General features: G+C 58.1%; 1 protein-coding gene across 7 annotated transcripts in view; it reads left to right on the top strand.

Annotated features, from left to right (window-relative positions):
• SNED1 (sushi, nidogen and EGF like domains 1) overlaps positions 1-20,945 on the top strand; it is an 88,034-nt gene that overhangs the window by 48,473 nt on the left and 18,616 nt on the right. For 6 of the 7 annotated variants that reach the window (XR_004176730.1, XR_002516458.2, XR_002516459.2 and 3 more), the window contains exons 12-27: positions 661-777; positions 2,589-2,705; positions 2,892-3,008; positions 3,203-3,316; positions 3,572-3,745; positions 6,195-6,308; positions 6,990-7,103; positions 7,415-7,528; positions 8,161-8,274; positions 8,616-8,912; positions 11,042-11,225; positions 12,134-12,246; positions 13,149-13,430; positions 14,794-14,938; positions 15,014-15,096; positions 16,468-16,566. Coding sequence is in view for 3 of the 7 variants with exons in the window: in XM_003908192.4 (XP_003908241.3) it covers positions 661-777; positions 2,589-2,705; positions 2,892-3,008; positions 3,203-3,316; positions 3,572-3,745; positions 6,195-6,308; positions 6,990-7,103; positions 7,415-7,528; positions 8,161-8,274; positions 8,616-8,912; positions 11,042-11,225; positions 12,134-12,246; positions 13,149-13,430; positions 14,794-14,938; positions 15,014-15,096; positions 16,468-16,566 (2,298 nt within the window). In the remaining 4 variants the exon portion in view is untranslated. The remainder of the gene's footprint in view (positions 1-660; positions 778-2,588; positions 2,706-2,891; positions 3,009-3,202; positions 3,317-3,571; positions 3,746-6,194; positions 6,309-6,989; positions 7,104-7,414; positions 7,529-8,160; positions 8,275-8,615; positions 8,913-11,041; positions 11,226-12,133; positions 12,247-13,148; positions 13,431-14,793; positions 14,939-15,013; positions 15,097-16,467; positions 16,567-20,945) is intronic. The other variant, XR_004176731.1, reaches the window with a different exon arrangement.

The raw sequence follows: 20,945 nt of genomic DNA on the forward strand, positions 1-20,945 counted from the left end.
GGACGAGCCTGCTGGGCTGGGGGCCCGAACAGAAGCCAGGGAAAAAGTGGTGGGTGAGGCAGGCACAGGCCAGAGTCCCTGCTTCCCTTCTGACTCTCAGGAGAGCTGGCACCTGGGGGAGCCTCTCTCAATAGCCTTCCTGTAATATGGGGCTAGACATCTCCTCTGCCCCAGTGGAGTAAGCTCACAGGTGGAAAAGCACTTCTGCAAGTGTACAAGCACCGTGTGGTATCTTCCCTAAGCCCCAACACAAGCTATTAAAATAATGCATACATAATTAGGCACGTGTAATTAAATGTGTCACTACTATATGTTTGTTAGTGTATAGATGGTTAATCGCTTGCATCATGTATAATTATATAGAATAATGATGTGATGCTGGCAGTGATGACAGGAAGGCGTTTCTGTATCACAGCTCAGTCCTACCTCGTAAAATAGGGAAGGGTGAGTTCTGCTGAAATTGAGAAAAAGAGAAATTCCAGGGAGGGGCCTTAGAGCCCACTCTGAGGAACCAAGATGCCCACAGAGAGTATTTTAAGTGGCCTTGGTTCCAGACAGGATGTCAGGGTAACCCTGGCAGGCAAGGTGGCCCGCCAGCCTCTTGCTGCCTGCACGGATGCGGCATAAGCTCCAGGACCACCCTCTGCCCCCCGCCCCCAGCCCTGCCATCACCCTGCGACTCGGACCCCTGCTTCAACGGAGGCTCCTGCGATGCCCATGACGACTCCTACATATGCGAGTGCCCGCGCGGTTTCCACGGCAAGCACTGCGAGAAAGGTATGGCGGGCAGGGGCGCCGGCGTCAGCACCCTGGAGAGCGCCCGCGGGCCTCGGTTCCGCTTCTGCGGTCTCTCTGTCTTTGTTTGGCGAATTGCTGACCTCTTCTAGAGCCCTGCCTGATGTGCTGCTCTGTTCTGTGTGTTTGGAGGCGAGCACCTCACTGTCGGGACGGTTCTGATCTGCACCAGTGCCAGGCCTGCTGGTCCTTACCTTGCTCTTCTCAAGATAGGCTTCATTGCCTTCTTAGCATTTTTCCAAATAGGTTTTAGAATCATTATATTAAATTTTATTTTAAAAATTTCCTTAGGATTTTGCTCAATCTAATTCAGCATGGACAATGTCGAATTTTATTACATTTAGCCGCTTGAGAGTAGAAGTGTCCTTCCGTAAGCACATTGCAGGCGTAGCTGTCCCCGCCAGGCCCCACCCAGGACTGTCCCTTCTATGCAGTTTGAAGCAACAGTCAGGACTCCCATCAGTGACCCCCAGACCTGTTTGGCATCTCAGTGGCCAGTGCGCAGAGGGGGCTGCCTGACCCCAGAGCGGCCTGGCACCGTCTCCGGGGGCTTGGCCCCCGGCACCCCCGTAGCCTGGACTGGTGTGGAGCCTCCCATGGCCCCTCCCCTGCTGTTTCTTGTCCCTGAGGGAAAGACCCTGAAGTCTGAGCCCTGGACCCCGTGGCTCCCCCAATCCCTGCAGCAGAGGTAGAACAGGTTTCCAAAGAGAAGACCCCAACTGCTTGGTTCTTTGCAAGCTCTGACAAGGTCTTTCTCTCTCAACACACTCCTAGGACCACCCTGAGGCCCTGCGTGGGCCCTGCCCAGAGCTGACTCTGGCCCTACTCCAGCTCACACCTGCCAGTGGCATGAGGTCCACTGCACCCAAGGGGTGTCCTACCAAAGCCGACATCTCCTCACTAGGCCAGACTGCCAGTACCCAGTGTCCCTGCCCCAACGGTTCTGTGCCCACTCCGGGAACTGCACAGCCCTCCCCTAGGGTCCCAGCTTCCGTGAGCACATGGGCCACCAATGTGGACACCTCTGACCCCAAAGGGAGTACAGAAGGGACAGGGATGGCTGTCCTCAGGGGTGGGGCAGCCAGAGCTTGGACGTGCAGCTTGGGAGGCCCCTGGGGGTAAGGGTTGGCGGGAGAGAAGCGAGCACAGTGGGGCAGGCCCCTCCTGCCGCTCAGAACCCAGATGTCCAAGGATTCGGAGTTCCTCGCTGGCCCTTTGACAGGGTGATTGGCAAGGTGGCAGGATAGATGTGCTGGTTTAGCAGATGCCTTTAAATACATGCTTAGCGTCTGAGTCCCTTGGGGGCCCAGGAACTGTTAGGACCCAGAGAAAATGTGGCAATGCCAATGCAGGTACGGAACACACAGAAATCTAGATTGACTGCTGGGGACGCTGATGTCATGGCGGATGAGACTCAGCCACTTCCTGTCAGACGGGGAATACCTGTGTGCAGGAGGGAGAAGTGCTGCACCTGCAGCAGTGGTGGGGCCGGTTCTCCACAGGGAGGGCCCAGCCATTGCCAGAGCCTGGGCAGAGAAGAGGACAGGCGAGCAAAGGGCCCACCTGAGGCTGAGTTGGGGTCTCTGGCCTGCGAGCCCCACCCCAGTCTCCCCCATGTGTGTGGACCTGCTTGGTCCCCTCTGCAGCCGGGCCCCAGGGCTCAGTCAAGAAGCAGGCCCGGCCTGCCAGGCCCCACCAGCACCAGAGGACTGAGAGGATGCCAGGAGGGTATAGTGGCTCTGTGGAGCCAGCAGCCTGGCCCCGTTCATCTGCCTCTCTGTCCTTCTACACAGCCCGGCCACACCTATGCAGCTCCGGGCCCTGCCGGAACGGGGGCACGTGCAAGGAGGCAGGCGGCGAGTACCACTGCAGCTGCCCCTACCGCTTCACCGGGAGGCACTGTGAGATCGGTGCGGCCCCCAGGGGCAGGGGGGAGGGCAGGAGCAATGGGCCAGCCCAGCCCTGAGCTGGGGCCCCTGCTGCACCCTCCCTGCCAGCTGTGGGTCTGCTTCTCATGAAGAGGCCCCAGCTCTGGGATGTTGGGGAACCTGGGAGGGGCGGTGGGCTGCGACCCTTGACCTGGCTTCTGCTTCCAGGGAAGCCAGACTCATGCGCCTCTGGCCCCTGTCACAACGGCGGCACCTGCTTCCACTACATTGGCAAATACAAATGTGACTGCCCCCCAGGCTTCTCCGGGCGGCACTGCGAGATAGGTAAGGTGGGTGGGAGGCCAGACCAGGGCGGCCGGGGAACCCTCTCTGCAGATGTGAAAACAGGCCCGTGGGCAGGGCTGGTCCAGGCCCTGGAGGCGCAGGAGGTGGAGCTGGGCGCAGGAGGCAGGATGCCCCATGCAGTCCCGAGCCTTCAGGGGAGACATAGTGGCCAGGACCCTCCTGCATTCTGGCAGCCCCCTCCCCCTGCTTCCGGAGCCCGTGTGTGAATGGGGGCACCTGCGAGGACCGAGGCACGGATTTCTTCTGCCACTGCCAAGTAGGGTACACGGGACGCCGGTGCCAGGCAGGTGAGAGGGCCAGGGGGCCAAGTGGGGAGCATGGGATTTCTTGCTAATCCCTGCAGAGCTGAGCAGGGCAGGGATGGGAAGAAGGAAACACATATCACAGCAACCAGGCCCCAGAAGTCAAGGCACCTTTCCCTGAAGGGCAGTGTGGGAGCAGGACGTCTCTGGGCCCTGCAGCCGGGTTGGGCAGAGGGCAGAGCGGTGAGGAGGGGCCGGGAAGGCACAGGACTGTGCGAGACAGGCTGCTGTGCCTTGCAGAGGTGGACTGCGGCCCCCCAGAGGAGGTGAAGCACGCCACACTGCGCTTCAACGGCACGCAGCTGGGCGCGGTGGCCCTATATGCATGTGACCGCGGCTACAGCCTGAGCGCCCCCAGCCGCATCCGGGTCTGTCAGCCACATGGTGTCTGGAGTGAGCCTCCGCAGTGCCTTGGTGATTCTGCGGGCCCTTGGGGTGGGGCAGGTGGGGCCCACACCCTCCTCACCCTGCCCGTGTGGAGGGGCACAGAGGCTGCAGGCCCAAGCAAGGATGCCCAGCTCTGACCTGGTCCTGCCCCTTCTCCCCTCAGTCTCCTGTCTGTGAATATGGACCGTGGGGTGACAGAGGTGATGATCACAGTCAGCTTTGCTCTGGACCATTCACTAAAGGCTTCCCTGTCCTCAGAGCAGCCCGGAGCAGGGGGTCAAACACCCAAATACCCACTCTGTAGATGCAGTAGCTGAGGCCAAGAGGTAGCCCAGGGGCAGAGTCCTAAAGAGCCAGACACAGGTTCAGGACCCACCTCCTACTCCTGGCCCCTTGAAGACTTGTGGAATCAAAACAAGATCCCCCTACCCCCTGCAGCCATTTGAGGAGTGCATTGCCACCGAGGTCCCACCCTGGTCTGGCTTGGGAGCTGGGGGTGCACAGCCTAGAGACAAGGCCCCCCTGACCGAAGCCCCTGGAGAAGTAGGGCCATTAACACCCTACAGGTGCATCACATTACACCAGAGGAGTCCAAACTGTCCATCAGAAAGTCTGTGTGATGTGAGCTAGTTTTATGAAGTAAGGATTTTAAAACAAGCTTAGGAACAGTGGGTGACAGCACCCAGATTTGAGTGAGGCACATAAGCACATCACTGTCCCCCACATGCCCCGCAAACCCAAGGCCAACCTGCGTGGCCTCACTCAGGTGAAGGGTTCTGGGAACACCTGGCTTCAAGCATCCCTCCTTTCCTTCTGGGCTTTAAGCCCCAGGGTGAGCTCCTGACTGTCTTGGAGACCACCCCCCTCCCAGTGCTACTTCCCCTCCTGTATGTTGCCAGATGAAAAGCCGATATCCTCAGAGAATATGAGCAACCAGCCAGGATATCAAGACACCTGAAAAGTACGATTGTCTCAAAAAAACAATAATAAAAGTCCAGAAAATATGTACGATTGGAAGCAGAATTGCAGAAGACAGACTTTAACATAGGAGTTCAAGACCAGCAAAGGCAACATAGGGAGACCTCATCTCTACAAAAAATTTTAAAATTAGCCAGGGAAACTGACATTAGTATCAATGTTAGAAAAGAAAAAAATTTCAAACTTGATTAATTAAATGTCTGACTTGAGAAGTTAGGAAGAAAAATACCAAATGATGCTGAAAAAAGTAGAAGGAAAGAGGAATAAAGGTAAAAGCCATAATTAATGAAGTAGAGATCAAAGATACAAAAGAAAGGACAAGCCAAAATTAGTTCTTTGAAAAGCCTAATAAAGTCAGGAGTTCGAGACCAGCCTGGCCAACATAGTGAAACCCCATCTCTACTAAAATACAAAAATTAGCCAGGCGTGGTGGCGGGCACCTGCAGTCCCAGCCACTTGGGAACCTGAGACAGGAGAATCGCTTGAACCCGGGAGGTGGAGTTTGTGGGGAGCCACAATCATGCCACTGTACTCCAGCCTGGGCAACAAGAGTGAAACTCCGTCTCAAAAAAAAAAAAAGGAAACAAAAAAAAAAGGAAAAAAGTCTAGAACCAACCCAAAGACCCAGCCAATGAGAACGGGTGAAGTATGATGTAACCACACTGTGGAATGTTATTCGGTAGTGAAAATCTATGAACCACAGTGACCTGCGATGTGGAGTTCTCTTCTGCATGTAATGCTGAGAGAAGACAATACATATCATGATGTACTATGAATAAAGTTCCTAAACAACAAAAACACAGTCATTATTGTTTAGGCAATTTATAAAACTTTTAAAGCTAATTTTAGTTATTTTGCTGCCAGAAAACCTAATTTTTAAAAGATAAGGAAATGATAAACCCAGAAATATTTATCACAGGGGAAGAGGAGGGTGCAAGGTCAGATGAACCCATTCACCATTCTGGCTGCCAGGGCGGATGCTAGTGCCAGATGTCACTAAGTCACTACTGTTTATTTACTTTTTAAGCATGAAATTAAACTTTAAAAAAATAAACATTTAAATTCAGGAGCACAACTCCCACTTTAAAAGAAACCTGTGGTGAATCGTTTAGAACTAAGACTGGTCCCAGAGGTACTGGTTTCATAGGTGACTATTATACATTGAAATGGCAAGATGGGACATGAGACATTTTCTGCCAAACCCCTGAGGCGTTTGTCCTGTCGGCCTGAACCACTGGAATTAAGTCCCACAGCGTCTTCCGTGAGCCCTGGGGTGGTTGTGAGCCTGCCCTGTCACTTCATAGGCACAGCCAGGCACTGAGCCCCAGGCCCACTGCCCTGCTCTGACTCCAAGGATATTCAGCCCTGGTCTCTGGCCTTTCCAAGCACTGACGATGTATCATCGAATTCTCTCGGGCCGCTCAGAACTAGTTTATGTGCATCTTAATTTGGCTTCATTGTGGCCACATTGCTTTACTCTTGGACTCTCTCCTCTCAGAAATTGATGAGTGCCGGTCTCAGCCGTGCCTGCATGGGGGCTCTTGCCAGGACCACGTCGCTGGGTACCTGTGCCTCTGCAGCACAGGCTACGAGGGCACCCACTGCGAGCTGGGTAAGAGGGGCCCTGGCCCTGCTGGGGTGGCAGCTCCAGCACACTGGCCATGTGCCTGAGGCAGTGGGTCCCCTGGAGAGGTCTCTGGATGGCTGGGGTGGCCACTGCATGCTCTCTCGGGCCCCTGCCAGCTCTGACATCCAAGACAAAGATTTACAAACATCCCTTCCTGCACCTCCCCAGGGGAGACTGAGAGCCCAGCTGAGAAGTGCTGGCCTGGGCTCAGGGCGCAGAGAAGGTGGGTGTCGCAGAGGGCAGGTCACAGCCTCTGACGCCTGGTCGGTGCTGCCAGCCAGTGGAGGGAGGGGAGGCCTGCCCCGTGAGCCCTGCACACCCTTGTACCTTGCTAGGGCTCTTAAGCCTGAGAAAGAAACGCAGGCTCCAGGGAGGGCAGGCCCAGGGAGCCGTGCCCAGTCGTGGCCTTGGGGAGCCTCCCATTGCGGAGTGGCCTGGAGGAAGGCATGGCCTGGAGGTGGGGCTTTGCCAGCAGGCAGTGGAGGTGGCATGCCTCCCGAGGAGGGGCGGGTGTGGGGCTGATGGAAGAAAGCGCACATGTCCCGAGTAGTTACTCCCAGTTGGGGAAGGGGTGACCAAAGCCCCCGGGAATGCGCAGAATCCTGGGGGCACGTAGGCGCCTCGGACCTAAGCCAGCAACACCCTTGACACCCCTTCTCTGTGCAGAGAGGGATGAGTGCCGAGCTCACCTCTGCAGAAATGGAGGCTCCTGCAGGAACCTCCCGGGGGCCTATGTCTGCCAGTGCCCTGCAGGCTTCGTTGGAGTCCACTGTGAGACAGGTAGGGGCTCCCTCCAGTGGGCCCCACATGCAGAGCCTGGGCCTCTGGAAGATCAGAGAGGAGGTGGAGCATCCCCACATTCCCTGCTGGGCAGACCACCTGGGGAGAGGGACCCCCAGGGCTGCGGCCACCTTGGGAGGGAGGGGTGGAGGTGAGGGTGCTGGGGAGCGCTGAGGGGAGGGACCTGCCCACTGCCCCTCTCTCCTGGCCTCTGCCCCTAGACTCCTCCTTTCCCTTCTTCCCGCTGTCCTCTCCTCCCTCCCCCAGACTCCCCCCTTGCGGCTTGGGCCCACTCTCTGGGTGTTCTCCAGAGGTGGACGCCTGCGACTCCAGCCCCTGCCAGCACGGAGGCCGGTGTGAGAGTGGCGGCGGGGCCTACCTGTGCGTCTGCCCAGAGGGCTTCTTCGGCTACCACTGCGAGACAGGTAGGGCGGCAGGCCCGCCTGCTGCCCGCGCTCTGCCCACCACCTGGGAAGGCCCCTTCTCAGGCCACAGGCCAGTGGCCCTCTGCCTGTCTCCCTTGGTCCCATGATGGTGCCTTCTAAACATCCCCATCTCCTGTGCTAACCCCACCCCCCGACACCCCTCTTCACCCAGGGACACGCCCATGGGTGGGGCCTCACATCACACACAGGCCCTGCTGCCCTCGGACAGGCCAAGCTCATTGCACACCCAGGTCCGGCCCGTCGCTGTGTTTCTCTCTGGAACATTCTCCCTAATCAGCCCCCAGTGGGATACCTCCTGATGAGGCCTCCCTGACCACTGACCTCCCCTCCTCAAGCAGGACTGTCACTCTGGTGGTGACCTGGCCTGTCCTGGTCCAGTGTCTCATCCCCTCAGCCAGTCCGGCTGACGGCACTCAGCTGTGGAGGGTGGAGGGGGCTGCTGGGTTGGACCCTGCAGGGCAGTGGAGGTGACAGAACCGAAGGGAGGCAGTAGCTGTCCTGTGCCCCCCTCCCCTCCACACCCACACAGGAGGGACCCAGTGCCCCAGGAACAAGGGCGCGGGGGCCCCTGGCCATACCCCAACACACACTGCTGCTTTTTCTTCCCTCAGCGAGTGACCCCTGCTTCTCCAGCCCCTGTGGGGGCCGTGGCTACTGCCTGGCCAGCAACGGCTCCCACAGCTGCACCTGCAAAGTGGGCTACACGGGCAAGGACTGTGCCAAAGGTGGGTGGCGAGGGCGCCTCTAGTGAGGGAGCCATGAGGGGGTCCCCTCACCCCAGAGGGCCCAACGGTCCCCAAGAGCAGAGCATCTGGCCGCTGCTTGCCCAGGCCCCTTCCCTGAGGAACAGGGAGGGGATAAAATCCCCCGGTGGGCTTGAAACACTGTCACACATGCAAAAGTGTGACCCTCCTGGAGGTACATGGCTGGGGACAAAGAAGGACTCTGCCAGCGATGGCTGTGTTAGGCCCAAGAGCCGGACCCGGCTGAGCCGCCGATGGGAGCCAGGCGTGCACGGTTGACAGCTGACCAGTCCCCTCCCCTTGTTTTGACCCAAACCCTGAAGAGCTCTTCCCACCGACGGCCCTCAAGATGGAGAGAGTGGAGGAGAGTGGGGTGTCCATCTCCTGGAACCCGCCCGACGGCCCAGCCGCGAGGCAGATGCTTGATGGCTACGCGGTCACCTACGTCTCCTCCGATGGCTCCTACCGCCGCACGGACTTTGTGGACAGGACCCGCTCCTCGCACCAGCTCCGGGCACTGGCAGCCGGCAGGGCCTACAACATCTCTGTCTTCTCAGTCAAGCGCAACACTAACAACAAGAATGACATCAGCAGGCCTGCTGTGCTGCTGGCCCGCACGCGTGAGTATCCCCAAGCCTGGCCGTCCCCGCCCAGCCCCTGCCCCTCAAGGGCGGCGCTGGCCCCGGGCACCTGCAGGGCGGCTGTCGTGCCGTCCACCTCCCTAGTTCTCCCAGCAGCAAGACAGCCGAGCTGGGGGTTGGAGGCACCGCCCTGCTGCAGACAGAGCACTGGGGAGACAGAGCTGTTCGGGAGTGGCCTCGGGTCCACAAGATACAAGCGTGGGATTGGGGCGCATAGAATAGAGCCAAGAGTGGGAGCAGCACAACCCCCAGGCGTGGCGCTAGGAAGTGGGACTGGGGAGGAATGGGGCCTTCCCAAAAAGGTCCCTGGAAGGAGCCAGTGCGGGAGACAGGGGCCGCGGGGGCGGGCTTGGATGGGCTGGGACTCTGGGGTGCTCTGAAGGCCTGGGGAGAGTTTGAGGGGCACCTGCTCACAGGGATATGTAGGCACTGGGATGTGCTAAGAAGAGGCATCCGTGGCTAATCGGGAAGAGCCATGGGGCAGGCCCTAGATGGAAGGACAGACCCAGAGCCTCCACCTGGAGCTGGCACCGAAAGCTGTGACCAGATGTGACCCCTGAAGAGTCCTAGGGAGGAGCCCCCTGAGAGCCTGAGCCGCCAAGAGAGCAGGGGAGGCCCGGGTTGTGCACAGCCTCGGGGGTTGTTGCCACGTCGGGGAGCAGGAGATGCTGAGCGCTCTAGGGAAGGCGTCAGGGCTTAGCTGGCTTGTGTGCTGCTGGGAGGGATTCTGGGGAGGAGAAGGGAGCCCCGGAGCACGGCCGTGGACAGACAGGGGCAGGGCCGGTAGAAAGCAGAGGCTGGCCCTCCACTGAGCCCAGCCGCATCAGCTAGAGCACGGGGTATCTTGGTACAGGCTGGGCAGGAACCAAGGTGGGGTGCAGGGCCATGGGGCCATGGGACTCTCACCCAGCACACCTGTGGCTTTCAGACACAGGAACAAGAATGGGGAAGGGGTGCTAGAGGCTCGAGGAAAGAGGAAAAGGTGCTCAGAGCACAGACTGCTGCAAAGTGGCGTGATGGGTGGGTGGGTGGCCGGGGATTCATTGAGGCCTGAGCACCTGGCAGGGCCCCGCGGGGCGGCCATGTGAGTTCGGTGAAACCTACGGGTAGCGTGGCAGGAAGGCAGAGAGGAGCTCGGCGGCTGTCACAGGAGGAAGGCCTCCTGGCCACACCTGGGCCCCAGCTTGAGGCCAATGCCAAGGGCATTGAGGGACAGGCAGAGGCATCCAGGGCAGCTCGAGCCCACCCAGGGGCCCACAGGGGCCTGTCCTGCAGGAGGTGACCACCAAGGGGCTGGAATTCCCAACACAGCAACGACACAGAGCACACCTCAGCCAGTGGGGAGCCTGGATGCACGTGCGGGTGGCACCGAGCAGGTGTCAAGAGGAGCTTCCAGGGACTGAGTAGGGGAGGCTCGCCTGGGCTGTTTTAGGAAGAAGCACCTGCGAGGCTGCCCCATGTGAGGTCTGCGCTGGGAAGGTATCTGGAGCGAAGGCGGAGCCCGCCGTGCCCGCTGCAGAGTGGAGGCTCCAGCCAGCCGTGGTGGGTGGAAGGGACCACTGTTCACAGACTGGGGTGCTGAGTTGCTGAGAGCCACGCGCTGCTGTCTGGGCTCTGCCTGGCGCATCAGCAGTGGCACTGGAGCTTTGGAGGAGACTGGCCGGGCGGGAAGTGGCCCCTGCCCTGCAGTCGCTGGGAGCTCTGTGCGTCCATCCTCCTCGGACGGTGTCACCCAGACCGGGCCCGGATGTGTGCTGTCAGACCAAAATAGTCGACTGGCGCAGAAAAGAGGGGAGGTCCGGGTCGCTCATGTCCAGAGGGACTCCGGCCCATCCCCCGCCATGTCACCGCCACATCTAAATGGAGGTTAAGACCCCTCCCTCTGGTAAAGCGGGATGGCCCACAGCGGGCTCCGCAGCCATCAGTCCTGGAGGCCAGGGCCTGGGCGTCCCACTCAGCCCGAGTCCCCTGAGTAGCTGATGGGACACCCTCTCCAGGATCTCTCTGTGGCCCCCAGCACCCTCCCAAGCCTGGTCTCATCTTGAGCCCCTGCCCTCCCCCAGGAGCAAGGAGGGGCCAGCACCTGCTAAGTAGCCCATTCCCCCTAGGACCCCGCCCTGTGGAAGTCTTCGAGGTCACCAATGTGACGGCCAGCACCATCTCGGTGCAGTGGGCCCTGCACAGGATCCACCATGCCACCGTCAGTGGGGTCCGCGTGTCCATCCGCCACCCTGAGGCCCTCAGAGACCAGGCCACTGATGTGGAAAGGAGTGTGGACAGGTTCACCTTTGGGTGAGAGGGGATACCCAGAGCATGGGGCTGGGGCGAGGGCAGGAGTGGGGGCTCGGGGACACGGGGCCCAGGTCTCGGGCACATTCTCCGTGTGTGGACTGTGCACCTGCCGCTCCTCACCCGGGTGGAGGCAAAGGTCTCTCAGGTGAGCCAGCCTCTGACCCTGGAGGCCTCACTCCTGCCTCACCTCATCAGAGCTGCCAAGAGAGGATACACCTTCGTAGTGTTTTAAAGTGTCCATAAAGAGCAGAAAAAGCTCTGAAAACCCAGGATCATGCCTTCCACACAGATCATGAGAGTGACTTGGCCCCTCAGAGAGCAGCGGCCAGCGAGGGGAGATGGTAACAGCCCCCAGCTCTCCCAGGAGTCCCACAGTGGACCCCTGTGATTTGGGCACCAGCCAGAGAGAAAAGCTCCGATTCGTGCTCAGCACAGGCAGGGGTGCCGGGAAAGACCGGAGAGCGAGTGGGAAGGAAGATGCCAGCCAGCAGCTTCCTGGGGCTGGGGCAGCATTGGCCTCACGTTGCCCTGTGGTTTCCTGAGAATTTACATCAACTCACCTGCGCCGAGGGGCATCGGGCCTGCCTGTCCCCCGTTCCCGCACAGCGACCACTTCCCCCTTCTCTGGCCTCTCCCATCTGAACACCGGCCCTCTGACAATACTGTAGTGGCCCCAGGCGCACCCGATCCTCCGCCGCTTCCCAGACTATGTATGGGCCGGCTTCCCATCCTAGGAGCACACGGCTCTGAAGGCTGTGAGTGTGCCCCTCCTGGAGGTCGCCTGGGCCACCAGCAGCAGGACGACCTCCCGCCGGTCACCTCCTGACTGGGGGAGCTGCAGTCTGGCAGCTGAGTCACACACAGGTCCCAGACGTCCCTGTTCTCTCTTCATCACCTCCTGCCCACAGGGCTCTGCTGCCTGGGAGGAGGTACACCATCCAGCTGACCACCCTCAGTGGGCTCAGGGGAGAGGAGCACCCCACGGAGAGCCTGGCCACCGCGCCAACACACGTGTGGACCCGTGAGTAGAGCGGCGCGGCCCCTGGCACACGAAAGGCCGTCTTCTAGAGGCTCTGGCTTCCTTCCAGCCTCCCCTAGTCCTCTCCAAAGTGTCCCAACACCAGAAACCCAGCCCTGGCCTCCCGGACGTCTCTTCTGCTGGGGCCATTGAGCAGGGGCCACTGGGCAGGAGCCATTGGGCTGCGCTGGGCCCTTGTGCTGGGACAGCTCTCCAGGGCAGTCTCCATCTCTAAAGGCTCTTGGTGTCTCCTCAGCATGAAGTTCCTACTGGGCACTGACCAGAGGGTCAGAGGAACTCACTGGGCCAGGGATACCCACGCTGTCCAGGGCCCTTGCACCTTGCAACCAGCCCCCTCTAGCTAAGCTCCTGGTGTCACTAGGCCCACACCCCCTCCCCAGTGCATGGGAGGGGCGAGAGCACAGACAGTCAGCACACAGGGGAGGGACAGTGAACCGGGCAGAGGGGAGGCTGCAGCTCCCTCCGTGAGGAACAGAGGCTTGAGCAGGCCCCTGCCCACCTGTGCACTCGGATGCTGCCCGCCTGGGAAGGCACAGGAAAGGCTGGTGGGGTAGGGGAGTCTGCCCAGGGCTCTGCGCAGCCAGGCTCAGGGGAACCGACAGTGCTGCAGGGAGGGCGCCAGCTGACGGGACAGGGCCTGGGGGCTTCACAGGGTGAATCCTAACCCGAGGGGAGGGTGGCATCGGGGGCCTGCAGGCCTCTTGGTTGGGAGATGCTGCCGTGCGTGCTAGCCCACACCCCGCCTCAGTGCTGTGCCGTTCTCCATAATAAAGAACCTGGCTTCCAGCAAGGCTGCGGCAGCCCCTGTCAGGTTCTCAAACTGTGTTCTCACCAGAAGACCCTGTGGGCACCCCCTCACCTCTCCCTGCTCCTGCCTCGTCCAGGGCCCCTGCCTCCAGCAAACCTGACGGCCGCCCGAGTCACGGCCACCTCTGCCCACGTGGTCTGGGATGCCCCGACTCCAGGCAGCTTGCTGGAGGCTTATGTCATCAATGTGACCACCAGCCAGAGCACCAAGAGCCGCTACGTCCCCAATGGGAAGCTGGCGTCCTACACAGTGCGCGACCTGCTGCCGGGACGGCGGTACCAGCTCTCCGTGACGGCCGTGCAGGGCACGGAGCTCGGGCCACTGCACAGCGAGCCCGCCCACCTCTACATCATCACCTGTGAGTGCCGCAGGCCCTGAGCGTGGGTGGGGCAGTGTTTGCCAGCCCTCCACCTGTTCAGGACTGACCTGGCCCTGCAGGGGCCTGGGATGCCAGGCGACAGCCTAGAAACAGGACCGTGTTAGCAGGGGGGGAGTCTGTGTATGAAAGGGGAGGCTTTTCAAACCCACGAGGAAAGGAAGGACTCATGGGCGGGTGGCACCAACAACTGGAATAAGAAGCACATGGAGCCTCAGCCTGTGCCGGACCCCCCCACCCCCTGTAGATCCCAGACAGGCTGAGCATCACCTGAAAACACGTGCCGAGAGTGGCAGCGAGGAGGAAGCCCCCGGAAGTGGCCGTGCAGCCCAGGCCTGACCCATGAGGGGCCGCTGGACACAAACAAAGGGCCAGGAGGCCACGGGCAGGGGCCTGCAAGGAGCAGGAATGCTGGGGCGCAGAGGCACAGCCGCTCGGAGTGGGGGCAGAGGCTCTGAAGGGCTCGGGTCTGCTCCCAAGTGCAGAGGTGGCCCTTCCAGTCTCCACCAGGGTCCTGAATGCCCCACTTAGGTCTTCCAAGTTCACAGAAGGAGCTGTGGGAAAATGCAGGAGCAGAACAGAGAGAGAAGAGAGAGACGGAAACAAGCAGGGAGGAGTAGCCACAGCCGGACAGAGCAGAGCAGGGGGCGGCTCCCCAGGGAAAAGGGGGCTCCGACCCCAGGCTCCTCCCCAACCCGTGAGGCTGTGTTGGGGACACGAAGTACATGAGCTTGGCGAGTTCTCAGACCCAATCCTGCCACCCCCACCAGCTTGGGGCCAAGCCCACCAGCCAGGTGGAAGGGGCAGGCTGGGACCTCCGTGAGCCGGCCTCAGTGTGAGAGGGAAGGGGGCTCACAGGGAAGGAGGACCCAGCCTAGGAGGCTGAAGGACACTGTTAGGGTGACAGGTTGCACCCTCACTCTCAGGGCACATGCTGGGGTGGGGACTCCCAGCTGAAGTGTCCCATCCAGAGGCCAACTGGGGAGAACAAGTGTGTCTCCAGGGCAGCCTGGGACCTGAGTCCTAGCTGGAAGGCCCAGCCCCTTTTGAGTGACAGGGGCAGGGGCCTACACTCAGCCCCTGCCTCACGACTCCCAGGCCAGTGCATGCCTTTGTCGTGGCTGTGCGTGGCTTCTCCTCAGAAGCGATGTGGCGGGTGGGCTGGAAGGGAACCCAGGGCATCTGGGGAAGCCGCAAGCACCTTGGATGACCACAGCTCACTCACACACCCCCCTTCCCTTCTCCAAGCACAGCTGAGTGTGAGGGGCACCTCCCATGCCACAGGGGCGGGGACAGGAGCAGAGGGCAGCCCCAGACCAGCCCCTTCCTCCTGCCTGCTCTGCAGCCCCCAGGGATGGCGCTGACAGACGCTGGCACCAGGGAGGACACCACCCTCGGGTGCTCAGGAACAGACCGCCCCCAGTGCGCCTGCCGGAGCTGCGCCTGCTGAATGACCACAGCGCCCCCGAGACCCCCACCCAGCCCCCCAGGTACATGCCCCACCTGTCGGCCCCATCGCCCGAGGCGGCGCTCGGACGGCGGTGACCCTTCCACCCTCTCCGCAGGTTCTCGGAGCTTGTGGACGGCAGAGGAAGAGTGAGCGCCAGGTTCGGCAGCTCACCCAGCAAAGCAGCCACCGTGAGATCACGTGAGTGCTGGGGCCTCCCCACCCACCTCAGTGGCCAACCCTCATCCTCACTGCCACTCTCACCAGCCCCTGTCCCTTACATGATAAGTCTGCCCCCACTGCCCAGCGCAGTCTCCAGCCAGGGACGCATGCATCTCCATGGCGGGAGGGGCGGCTCGTGAGGGCCTCACGTCAGTGTGTGGGCTGGAGGCACAGGCTGCTGGCAGGGCACGCGAGAGAAGATAAACATTTTAGAAGCAGGTCTGAGACGTTACAGCAGCTTTGTTTGCCAAAGTAGGGCTCTGAGCTTTGTTTTAGTAAGCCATGGGCAGGAGGCCATGAGGGCCTAACCTGCCACTCAGAGTGTGGTCCAGCAAATCCTCCGCCACTGTCCTGGCAAGATCTTCCTGGTGGCAGCAAGGCCGATGGGGGGCCCAGGTGCCTTGGCCCCTTCCCACCCGCTTTACCGGGTGAGGGCTGCTCCAGGAATCTGCCTGTGATTCTGACACAGAAGCCCTGAGATATGCTGGCAGGAGCGAGGCAGGCACCACCCTGCCCTAGAGGGCACCTCTCTGGCCCTTGCCTCTCACCTGGAAGGCCAGGTGCTCATCCTCCTGGAATCCCCCAGCAGAGCCGAGTCACCAGTTTAATGAACACAAAACTGAACAAAAACTCCCCAGGCAGGGGAGGGAGGGGACGCAGCAGGGAGACTGGCAAGGAGGGACCAGAGCCCTGGGGTCACTGCCGCATGGCGAGCGGGGGAGAGAGCCCCGGCAAGGTATCTGGGGAGAGGGCAGGCAGCTGCCCGGGACGCCCAGTGGTGGGCCGGTGAGATCTGGAGTACAGAGCGGGGGCCCGTTGTACTTGCAGGTATGGAAGCAGATATCAAATGCCCAAGGGTGCGGTTGAGAACCCTGCATATAAGTGATGCAATTGGGGGCAAGGGCATGGGGAAGGTCAGCAGAGGCTGAGGGCAGATCAGGGAGAGCAGGGGGTGCCGTAGCCCTCCAAGAAGTAGGGGGTGGATGGAGAGGAATGCAGAATTTGACCCTAAGAAGAAAGCAACCGCATCAGCCGTGAGGATGGGGCCTCTCGGCATGATCACTGGTGGCTGCCCCGAAACAGCTCTGAGGGGCCCTGCAAGTGGAAAGCCCAGCCCCTCCAGAGGGTCAGCAGGAGCGCAAGGGCCAGCCCTTCAAGGGAGACAGTGCTGGGGCTGACAGGCACCGGGTCATGCAGGGAGCCTGGTCCCCACCAGGGATATCCGTGCTCCCTAAGGTATAGAAGCACTCAAAAGGGTGGCCCCAGGACCATCCGGGTCAAAAGGGTGGCCCCAGGACCATCCGGGTGCAAAGCAGCTGCACCATGTGGTCACCGCCTGGCTTCTCCTAGAACCCACAGCCTCAGCGCAGCTCGAGCACACCGAGGAAGCCCCCAAGCAGGTCAGCCTGGCCCTCCAGCTCCCTGAACACAGCAACAAGGACCTCGGGAGTAAGTTGGCAGTGCTGGTGGGGACTTTGGGACTGACTGCTCTCAGGGGCCTTAGAGGCTACAGGCAGGAGGGACCATCCACAGTGAGGAACCTAAGGGGAGGCTGAGCACCAGGCACCCCAGTGTGGGAAGATGGGGGGAAGCTACCACCCAAGCAGTGGGACCCCATTGACGGGAACAGGCCAGGGGGCAAGACCCACCCAAACCACCCAGGGTCTGAGCTGGAGAGACTGGCTTTGCCGCTGCCTCGCCTCGCCTCGCCTCGCCTCACCTCGCCTCCCCTCCCCTCCCTTCCCCTCCCCTCCCCTCCCCTCCTTCACCTCCACATGCAACAGAGCCCACCCCAGCCCCTGCCTCTGGGCCCCACACCCCTCGCTTCTCCGAAGAGGAGCAGGTGGAGTCAGGAGGGGAAGGGAGCAGCCACTGGGCGAGCCCCAGCTCAAGGACCAGCTGGGCCCTGTGGACACTCAGGTTATGCAGGACCTGAACTGTCTCCTAGTCCGGGGCTCTGCCTCGTGAGAATTGAGGCCAGCACGTCCCTGTGGGGCGCCGAGCATCTGCTTAGCACCTGCAGTAAGAGTTCCCGGAAGCTCACGAGGCAGCTCCCCTTTAGGCAGCACTAATGCATGTGTGTTCCCCAGCCTGAGTCAGACTCTGCCTTTCTCTGGGTTTTAATGCTTGGGGGCTGTGTCCTCTATGAACAGCTCTCCTAGCACCCGGTGACCTGTCCTCCCCTGAGTCACACCACAGACTGAGATTGGGATCACCCCTCAACCCAGCCCCAAAGAAGGCCTAGTACTTGGTAAAGGTGTGAGCCACTGAGCATGGTCTCACCAGCAAGGCCCTGCCCTCAGCTTCTCAAGGACATCTGTACACATCAAGGGCACCTGCAGTGCCAGAGGGTGCGTTTGCAAGTGGCAGTTTCGCTGAACCCTAAGTTCACATTCCCCCCTCACCATATGAGGTCCGGACTCGCTGCTAGTCCCTGTGAGCACCAGGAGGACTGGCTTGTGCATCTGACGCAGTGAGTGAAGGATTCTCTTAATTAAGGTGTGGACCTTTAAGGGAACTAAAACGAACCTTTCATCAGATGGTTCGCATTGTGTCCCACCCTTTAAATAGCAGGTGTTCATCTCCTAGAACTCAGAACTTAGAGGGGCACGTGTTATTCCCCTGGGTCTCTTCCCTTTAAATAGCAGGTGTTCATCTCCTAGAACTCAGAACTTACAGGGGCACGTGTTATTCCCCTGGGTCTCTTCCCTTTAAATAGCAGGTGTTCATCTCCTAGAACTCAGAACTTAGAGGGGCACGTGTTACTCCCCTGGGTCTCTTTGGCAGGAGAGATTCAAGATGACCCCCAGGCTGGCCCCGAGGTCACTGCACTCATGTGTTTGCCGGCATGAGATGCTCATGCTCTGGTGGGTGCAAAATGATTTTAAGTGATAACATGAAAAGTCGAATCTTTAACGGCCCCTCGATGTGCAAAGCTAGTCATGATCTTTGATTCATGTTGCACTCTCACACTAGCTACCTTTCATTTAATTAGTCTTTGAATAATGACTTTAAATCAAGAACCCGACCTATACACTTGAATGTGAACAACACCTTCTATCTTTTTTGCCGTCATACTCCCTGTTCTCTCCCCTCGGTTAACCATGATCCTGAACTTGGTGCTTAGAATTCCTTTGTTTTCTTCAGAGTGGAAGGTGGGGAAACATATATTTTTTCGGACATGTATGTGTGGCAGAACAATAAGTGAGTTTTCTTTGCGAGATAATTATCTTGCCGTGTGTGATCATTAGACCTGTGTTTTCACTCCGCATTCTCGGATGGAGGTTGGCCCATGCGGTCTGGGCGGCTGTGGCTTGTTCACACCCACTGTTGAGCACAGAGTCCACTGAGTGAATTGACCGGCTTTTCTCCCCTCTCTGTGCAGAGAACATGTAGGTTGTGTTTGGTATGAGCGGTGTTGCAGTGGATGTTCCTGTACAGGTTTTCCAGTACGTGTGTGAGAGTGGAAGTGCTGGATCTAGGATGAGGATGTGTGAAGCCCGAATTACACGAGAACACTAAGTCATTTTCTAAGAGGCGATAGCAGTCTGCTCTCCCTCCAGCAGTGATGAAGATAAGCAGTGAATCCAATCTCTCTAGAACTAGGTTTCACCAGGTTTGCAGATCCTGCAGGCAGAATGGGTGTGACGCAACCCCTGGGATCTGGGTTTGCACCTCCTGAGCACTGATGTGACTGAGCCTGTCTTCCTGGGCATCCACCAAAGGTGTCTGCTTCTGTGAAATGCCTGGTCACACCTTTTGACTTTTTGTTGGGTTATTTGTACTCTTCACTTCTGTGAAATGCCTGGTCACGCCTTTTGACTTTTTGTTGGGTTATTTGTACTCTTGCTTTGTGTGCCTGGTCACGCCTTTTGACTTTTTGTTGGGTTATTTGTACTCTTCTTATTCATCTGTCAAAATTCTTATATGTTTTGATCCTTTGTCAGCTCTGTGTTCTGCAGTTATCTTCTTCCTTTTCAAGCGTAGCCCCTATTCTTGGTGGGTATTTCTTTTTTTTTTTTTTTTTTTTTTTTTTTTTTTGGGGTCCTGGGCTCTGTCGCCCAGGCTGGGGTGCAGTGGCCGGATCTCAGCTCACTGCAAGCTCCGCCTCCCGGGTTCACACCATTCTCCTGCCTCAGCCTCCTGAGTAGCTGGGACTATAGGCGCCCACCACCTCCCTTGACTAGTTTATTTTTTTATTTTTATTTTTTTGAGGTAGTCTCAGCTCTGCCCTTAGGCTGGAGTGAAGTGGCGCATCTCAATGCTGCAAGCTCCACCTCCCGGGTTCACGCCATTCTCCTGCCTCAGCCTCCCGAGTAGCTGGAACTACAGGCGCCCGCCATCTCGCCCGGCTAGTTTTTTGTATTTTTTAGTAGAGACGGGGTTTCACCGTGTTCGCCAGGATGGTCTTGATCTCCTGACCTCGTGATCCACCTGTCTCGGCCTCCCAAAGCCGGCTAGTTTTTTGTAATTTTTTTTAGTAGAGACGGGATTTCACCATGTTAGCCAGGATGGTCTCGATCTCCTGACCTCGTGATCTGCCCGCCTCGGCCTCCCAAAGTGCTGGGATTACAGGCTTGAGCCACCGCGCCCGGCCTGATGGTATTTCTTAATAGAGAAAAGTTCATAATCAAATTTATCAAGCATTAGTGGTTAACAACTTGGGGGCCTTCTTTAAAAAGTATCCTTCCCCACACCAAAGTTAGAAGGTTATTCATGTATATTTTTTTCTCAAAGATTGAAAGTTTTGCTTTTGACATGTAAGTCATTAATCTATCTGAAGTAGACTGTGTGTGTGAGAGAAACTGGGCTGCAATTTCATTTTTTATGCATATGGGTAAACTGGATTTTTCATCTCTTCATGCTAAAAAGTCCCTTTTTCCCCCACTGTCAGTATCAAAATTCCACATATAAAAGTAGAATTCTGGCTGTGTCAATTTGATACTTCTGTGCCAATACTGCCCTGGGTTCACTCTAACTTTGTAAGTTCTGGAACTGACTGGGAAAATCCCTGTTCTTTACTCTTCATCTTCAGAAGTATCCTCGCTACCCTTGGCCTTTTTTCTTCCACATATACACCCTCAAATCTTCCAGCCACACTCAGTGGAAAAGGCCTTTGAGATAATGACTGAGTGTGCACGGAATCCATTGAACATTTTTGTGAAAACTGACATCTTTAGGATAATAAGTCTGTATCCATGGACATGGGATATCTCTCCATATATGACACTATGACTGACAATATCTTTCAGTAAAGTTTTATATGGAATTCAGATTTATTCCTAGATATTTTATAGTTTGATACTATTATATAGTTTGATACTAGTATACACTTTAAAAAATTACTTTTCCTGATTATTTATTACTGGAGTATAGATATTTATTTGACCTTTGCATATTGACCTTATAGCCAACCATCTTGCCAAACTCTCCTATTCTTGTCATCCATTCTTTGGGGTTTTCTATATATATAATCATATCCTTTTTTTTTTTTTTTGAGACGGAGTCTCGCTCTGTCGCCCGGGCTGGAGTACAGTGGCAGGATCTCAGCTCACTGCAAGCTCCGCCTCCCGGGTTCACACCATTCTCCTGCCTCAGCCTCCTGAGTAGCTGGGACTACAGGCGCCCACCACCTCGCCCTGCTAGTTTTTTTTTTTGTATTTTTAGTAGAGACAGGGTTTCACCGTGTTAGCCAGGATGGTCTCGATCTCCTGACCTCGTGATCCGCCCGTCTTGGCCTCCCAAAGTGCTGGGATTACAGGCTTTAGCCACCACGCCCGGCCTATAATCATATCCTTTTAAAGGTTGTTTGCCTTTTAAAACTCAGA

Source organism: Papio anubis, chromosome 10, assembly GCF_008728515.1.
Source record: "Papio anubis isolate 15944 chromosome 10, Panubis1.0, whole genome shotgun sequence".
NCBI classification, from domain to species: Eukaryota; Metazoa; Chordata; class Mammalia; order Primates; family Cercopithecidae; genus Papio; species Papio anubis.